This window comes from Glycine max, chromosome 11, assembly GCF_000004515.6.
Source record: "Glycine max cultivar Williams 82 chromosome 11, Glycine_max_v4.0, whole genome shotgun sequence".
NCBI classification, from domain to species: Eukaryota; Viridiplantae; Streptophyta; class Magnoliopsida; order Fabales; family Fabaceae; genus Glycine; species Glycine max.
The window spans coordinates 16,591,861-16,599,745 of NC_038247.2; the positions used below are offsets into that span (position 1 = coordinate 16,591,861).

Consider the following 7,885-nt stretch of genomic DNA (forward strand, 5'->3'; position numbering starts at 1 on the left):
CATATATATATATATATATATATATATATATATATATATATATATATATATATATATATATATATATATATATATATATATATATATATATATATATATATATATATATATATATATATATATATATATATATATATATATATATCAACGGAAATAAACCTAATGCTTAATGTTTTTCTACCCCTTAGTAAATAATATTTTTTTTAAGTTTAGTTGTTAATATTATTTTTGTTAATATGATGTCTAATTGATAAAAATTAAACACTTACTATCAATATTACTAGTGTATTTGTTAATAGTATGTTGAATTATCCTAACAAACGAATTTGTTGATATAAATAATTAATATATATCATCATTTTATAAAATTTAACTTAAGGTGAGAAATATATTTTAGAGCATAAAGTACAATAATCAACATTAAGTAAAAAAAATAACTATATATATATATATATATATATATATATACTTTATTTTCTAACTAAAGTGCACTTATTCATATTTTAGAGAATTCAAATATCATTTCCTTTTATTATTAATATAATGCTTTGTATTGTTAACATATATAATTACAATATTTATACTAATAAATAAGTAGACAAAAATTAATTATATCAACAAAAATAATTAAAATGATAAACATTTTTTAGTATTAACCCTACAATATTGACAAGTTTTGTTTAGAGTTTCTATAAAAAAGATTTAATATTTTTATTTCTTTAAAATATAAATTGCTAATATTTATTTGTTATTCCTACTGTCATATATCAGTGTTAACTACTTATGTGTCTAATGAAAGGTAATGTGGTCATCCTAGGTGGCACACAATAACATGTACATGTCTATATGATGTCATGCCATTATGTGACTATGAAAAAAAAAGTTTAAAGTAAATGTTATTTATCTATTATAAAATGAATGCTAAAGATTACAAAACCATAATTTCAAAAGTTGGAGAGATTAATGCCAATTTTTTTTACAATATTCAAAATCAAAATTTGCTCGTTTTTAAGAAAGTAAAAATAATGGTTTCAATTTTTAGATGAATAAAAATGAAGGAAAAATATTTTAAAGATCAAAGTCAAAATCTACTCATTTACAAGAAAAAAAAATTTCTTTATTAATACATGACACTTTTTATATTGATATTTTAACAAATCATTAGGATAAAATTAGTTTTTATATATAAAATATAATAACTATATTGAATTAGAATGTTTATAGGAATTATTATTTAATGAAAGTGTTTTAAGAGTCTTTCTTCAACTAAACCAAATCAGTTTTAAGGATTTTTCTGAACTTGCTATTATTTTTTTAATCTATCCTTTTTATATTTATTTTTAAATTGAATTTCAATCTTTTTTTTAGAAATCATCAATATCACAATTAGGGATGGAAATGAGCCGAGCCGCTTGTCAAGAGCTTATGGCTCGGTCTATTTAAGGCTCGGCTCAGCTTGGCTTATTTACTATAAAGGTCAAACTCAAACTTTTTAAAAAGTTTTTTTTAGATAAAAAGGCCAAAGTCAAACTATAAAAAGAGCTTGTTAAGCTTGACAAGCCGGCTTGTTTAAGTAATAATAATAGTAAGAAGAATAATAATAACTATTATCTATACCATTTTTATGACATTATGAATGACAGGATGAAGTGACATAAAGTAGTGTTGAGAGAGTTCACTTGCATGTGAAAAATTTTCAAAAAGAAAAAGACTTAAGTTAAAAAGATAATGCAATCAGATTAATACTTCCAAAGAAAAAAATGTTTTGTAAAGACATTTTCAGACAATTTAAATATTTTTATTTGGCTATATTAGTATAAATCATCTCTAATCCATATATTTTTTTAATATTATGTTCTTTTTTTTCATTTTCTTTTGATATACTTTATGTTTTAATAACTTGAATTCAATATGATTTTGTTTATCATTATTTTTGGATTTGTACATTACTTATACGAAATTTTATAAGTTTATTTTTTTTGTTAGTATTTTACTAGGTTTTAAAACAATTAATTGATTAAAGACGTCTTTAAGCAGATTTTTAAATAGGCTCGTAGGCCAAGCCAGACTTTTAGGTAAGCCGAGTCGAGCCTTTAAAAAAAGTCTATGATAGGTAATGAGTCAAGCTTAAGCCTTCCGTATTTAACTCAAGTCGAGTTCAAGCCTAGTAAAGCTTGACTTGACTTGGCTCATTTCCACCTCTAATCACAATGTAAATTATTTGTCATAAATATAAAATATAATTTATATATATATATATATATATATATATATTATGAAATATAATTTATATATTCAAAATAAATGTTAATCGTATAAAATGAACATTTATTTTTATATTATCACGTGGATTTCACACGCTATAGAATACTTATTTTATAAGATTTAAAAATACAAAAGTTTTTTTATAAGATAAAATTTAGGTGAATTAAGTTTTCAGGCTATAATATGTCTTAAAATTCAAAAAACACATACAAAAGTACTTATAGATTGTTTATCAATAAAATATTTACATTCACAACGAGAATCAACCTCATGAGAAATGAGTTTATTTCTTACCAATTTGATCAAACTTTGTTTGCAACCAATACAAAGTTACTATCCAATATGGTCACAGATGAGGCATATAAGGTAAGGCTAGCTAGCTACCCGAATGAGTCCAACACGTACTAACAGAAATAGGATCCGAAGAGTGCCTTTCTTGCCAACTTAGACTTGTTCTCACATGGACTTGTCGTTCGCAACTATAACCGCACGGCAGCACTGACATCCCTGTTTCAAGTTTCAATCTTCAAGCAAAAAGTTCTAAAACAAATCTTTGAACAACCAAAGGGCAAAAGGTACAAAATTCAATAGCCAAAAAGCTTCCAATTTTCCATGTACTCACTCTACTTTTTTCATGAATATCTAACGTATTGCATATTGCTTACACATAAACTCTTTTGCTTGTGTGTGTATTAGTGAAACTCCATGTCTACTACTACTAAAGGGTCAACAACAGAGCAACCAATTCCTCCACAAGTGGAAGAAGAATCAAGTGTTTGTAAACAAGAAGAGGAAGGAGAAGATGCAAAGATAAGGGTGGTTATAGCACAAGAGGGAATTGAAGAGTTTGAAGAGTGCAAAACTCCAACTGGGTCAGGTTACAAGATTCCCATAGTTAAAAAATGCCCACTTGCTCCAAGAAAGAAAAGAATTAAAAGGGCAATGCCACCGTTTTCTTCACGCGTGAAAAGATCATCATCAAGTGGGTTGAGCTATTTAGTAAGGCATGAAGAGGTAGAGTCTTTCTTCCAATCCATGTTCGAGCTTACTAGAGTTAACAAGAGATGTAGGAGTGTATGAAAGTTCTTAGTGAATAATTGTGGGTGAATATATCCTCACTTGAATTATAATCATCTCCAACTTTATTGGAGTTTCAGCACTTCTCTCTATGCTTATTTATCTTCACTTTTTTTTATGATAACTTCCATATGGGAAGAACGAAAAAAAAAAAATAGATGTCAATAAGTTTGCAATTCAATCGATCACATATATTGTGTTTTTGGCTGTTGCATTCTAAGAATTCTCTATCATCATAATCTAATTTATTATATAAAATTTCATTCTCTTTAGATATCGAATCAACTTAACTCAAACCACATCCATATCCATATCACCTTCTACTCTTCACTGATCTACTGTTTATTCCATGGCCATGGATTGTCTCATGTTCAAATTTCACGTGGCGTACCATATGCAAGTTTTGTTTATATTCGTTTTTTAATAGATAACATAAAAAGCGAGGCTTTAAAAAATTAATGAGAAATATAGATATAGCACTTCTACTTGTACATGACCTATCATGTCAAATAAAAGAATCCTCATCCATGTCCCCATAAACAATATGCTGCGAGGAAGCAGTAAGTGCACCTTTATGATCTGATGCTTTCAGAGTTACTGTAATTCTGCTTCGTACAGATAATATAAGAGACGACCCCACAAATTGTAGAAATTATTATATCATCACAGTGTCAATCAATTTTCACATAACAAATAATTGAGTTTTATTTTTTTTTTCTTGTAAATTAAAAAACCCGATTATATATTATACAAAAATTAATCAGGACAATAAACAATTGTGATTCGAAACTATGTAATAATTTCTACACAAAAGGATACTCAGCTATTCAACAATCCCCGGTTGGATATCATTCAAATACCTCTCAGCTGTTGCTTTGGTTATTAATTAGAGTCACAGTTTATTCAAAATATACATTTTGGATGTTTATGTTTTGTATGTTTTTGCTGAAGTTACTTACAAGAACAAAAGAAAGCTTTACGACTTCACTCGTGAAAAAAAGGTAAAACACTTGCTTGCACCAAGGAAAATAGAAATTAAATAGAAGTTATTGAAGAGTACGAGTGTTTCCCCCCTCTTTTAATCCTGTAATGGAGTGTTTTTTTTAAGCTTAGAAAGAAAATAAAAAAAATGCTAGAATTGCATCGATGTAAAAATAGATAACATAGCTCAGTCCCTATTACTCAGAAGAAAAATTAGGTAGCGTTTAGCATGTGACCTTAAAATGTACCAATTTTTGACGTTGTGTTTCGTTATATTCTATTTTTAAAATATATTGAATATAAAATAGAATGCGTCTATCAAATATTAGTGAAATAATAAGAAATATTCGGTATTTGATTGGGTAGAAAAGCAAAAATAAATGGAAAGGAAAAGGAAGGAAACAAAGCAAGTGAACAACATAGAGAGGGAGACAGAGAAACCTGCTCGACTATTGATTAACTTTATATGCCCAAAAGTCACGGTCAAGATATAATCGCTTTGCTATCCGTGGGGACCAAGACACACCCACGAGAACAAAAACTCTAGTTCATTACTAGGCATAAGCATATACATGCATACATATACATACATGCCCTCATTTTCCGGCTATTATATGATTATGGGCCTTTAGTTTAGAATTCAACACTACCCTTGTGGGCTTCTAAATGACCAGCTATATATGGATCAATCATGGGTTTTTCTTTTGTGAAACAGCACAATTGCTGGTACACCCAGCACAACAGCACAATTCCAATTTTGCCCTTCTTTAAAGAAGATATGGATTGACAATTCGTAAGTCTTATACGGATTGGTCAATCTATAATTAATTTAAAATTAATGGCCCATGGTGAAATTGAACTTGTGACTTTCGCGTTATTAGATCATAGGTTTCATACGGATTGGTCAATCCATAATGTATTTTTTTACATATATAAATTTTAAATAAAAATCATAGGTTTAATAAAAATTTATATATGTAAAAAAATTAATTATTAGATCAAAATTAATTGTCACAAAATTTATTATCTAAATTTACATGTGCATTAAATATACATTAGAAATTTTAGTGTTATATATAACGATATTAATTATTTTATAACATAATTAACTTATTAGCTCAGTTGGTTAGAGTGTCGTGCTAATAATGTGAAATTCACATGTTTGATTCCTGCATGGATCATTAATTTTAAATTAATTCGTAAAACATATTTTAGAAAAAAATTAAGAAAAAAATCATTTGGACCAATCCATACGAGGATTACGGATTACCAATCTATATCAGTTTTATGGAAGGACAAAATTGGAATTGCGTATAATTTGTAGGGTGTACCAGCAATTTACTTGGTGCACAAAGTAATGTCCATCACTCATTTTGAACAATGAGAAAAAAAATAAAATTGATGTGTAAATCAGACCCAAAACAGTGGATTAGGCTTGATGTACACAACTACGTTATGAAATGATGAAATCCAATCTGAATAGTTGAATATTGCAATGTTTGTGATGAAAAACAATTTTTATTGAATCTTCTTTAAAAGTTTGTTTGAACATATTTAATGAGATGTCAATCTCAATCACCTTGTTATACAAGTTACAACTAAATAGGATAAAGTAGATATAACTCCCTTCCATCGAAGGCAAATTATAGAAGAATTTCACTTCATTTAAAATAAAATAAAAACTTTAACAATCATTTTTTATAATTGGTTAAATTATTCACTTAGTTTTTATAATTATTTATATTTTAAAATTGATATTCATATCCTCTCTAAAAATTTATTGTATTAATTTTTTTATATATATATATATGGGAGATTCACTTCCTCTAAATTTAGAGTTATTCTTTATCCTTATTATTTATTTTGTTAAGATTTAATGGTTAAAGTTATTTATTATAACCATTAGATTTTAAGAAAATAAATTATAAAAACGAAGAGTAATTTTAAAAAAATTATTTTTGGAAAAAATGAACTTTTTATATATATATATATATATATATATATATATATATATATATATATATATATATATATATATCATTTAAAAAATCGAATCCTAAACCTGTCAGTGCAGGTTACCAATTTTTTTTTTCTTTCTGCTTCTTGTGGAAGTTGCAAGCTATATTGAACGGTTTGCCAAATTCATCAAGAAGTTCTAGTAGTACAGTATTTTCCTAAATCTACTTGAGAGACTGGAATCAGTCAGGACCATGCTTGTTTATTAATATTTTAACAAAGATAGGAATGTTGCAATTTGCAATCATGCTCGTTCATCTCTTGAAACCCCAAGAATTTTTATATCAATTTTGAAGGATGGTTCTTGAAAAATGACATGGATGTATCGTCTCAAGATCTTTTAAAATAATACATATAAAATATCATTCTTTTGTTGTGCATACTATAAAGAAGTGTCATAGTTTTCTCTTGTAGGTGTCAATACCATAAACACAATGGCACATCCTCTCTCCAGAACTTGCCATTCACTTTTAACCCCACGTATTTACTTGGTTCCTAGGAATTTGACACTTGGTGCCACACGTCAACCTCTAGAATCCCCTGAAGGTTTGGTTTATTCTATTAAACATACTCATCAATTAATTACTCTCTTCATTTTTCTAAAAAAACGCTTGAAGGGTTAAGAGAAAGAATAACAGTGAATGGCTCCAAAACGTGCTGAGAAGTTGGTGGTGAGATCCACCAAGAAAGTTGTGGAATCAATTGTGCAAGTTTCTGTTGTAGGCAAAAGACTAACCCGTTGAAAAAAAGATACTCAAACAACTGAGGAAGAAGAAGTAGGTAGCCAAGAGCATGTGGTGATCATTCCCATTCAAGAAGTGATTCCTCAAGCACAGAAGGTTTCACCTAATTCTGACATCACCACTGAAAACAAAGCTGAGCAAGAGAATAATACTCATCAAGATGGTGGAGTCCAAAATCAAGAGGAAGAGCAAAAGGGAGTAGTGAATGAGGAAGCCAAAGAGGAGAAGAATAAGAGTAAGACCGCAAAAGAGCAAAATGGAAAGGAGAAAAAAAGAGGGAGAAAAAAGAGAAATATTGAAGGGTACCAGAGGTATGTGTATGGGGTGTTGAAGCAAGTGCACCCTGAAATGGGAATTTCTTCCAAGTGCATGACTGCTCTGAACAACTTGATGAATGACATGTTTGAGAGGCTGACTTTTGAGGTTTCTAAGCTGACGGACTACACTGGACACATGACATTGTCTTCAAGGGAGATTCAAGGAGTAGTGAGGCTGGTTCTCCCAGGAGAGCTTGAAAAGCATGCTATTGCTGAAGGGGTCAAAGCTGTTAACAACTACACATCCTATGATGCATGAAGCATACACAAGATTCCTTTGTTTAAAATTTAAATCTATGGTGTTGATATATAAATATGTACTTAGTTATATGGTTAATCGTTAGTTGGTATGTAATGTGTTAACTAGCTAGAGATCGATGTGTTGTTTTTGCATTTTGGAGAAGCAGCTGAAAAATGGAATGGTTGCCTATTTTGTGTATGGCTGCTTCATAGGGTTAGAATTGTAGATTATTAACTGTTATCCTT

General features: G+C 28.6%; 1 protein-coding gene across 1 annotated transcript; it reads left to right on the forward strand.

Moving 5' to 3' along the window:
* Positions 1–6,773: 6,773 nt before the first annotated feature.
* Positions 6,774–7,658, forward strand: LOC100800255 (histone H2B). The gene is made up of 2 exons (XM_006591546.1): positions 6,774–6,885; positions 7,090–7,658. The coding sequence occupies exons 1-2, from the start codon at positions 6,774–6,776 to the stop codon at positions 7,656–7,658; spliced, it is 681 nt and encodes a 226-aa protein (XP_006591609.1).
* Positions 7,659–7,885: the final 227 nt, after the last annotated feature.

What these genes read in the sequence shown, in the direction of transcription:
- LOC100800255 (XM_006591546.1), top strand. Translation starts at nt 6,774, where the DNA reads ATGGCACATCCTCTCTCCAGAACTTGCCATTCACTTTTAACCCCACGT. An exon ending in ACCTCTAGAATCCCCTGAAG is followed by an intron (nt 6,886 to 7,089) that starts GTTTGGTTTATT and finishes GTTGAAAAAAAG; the next exon opens with ATACTCAAACAACTGAGGAA.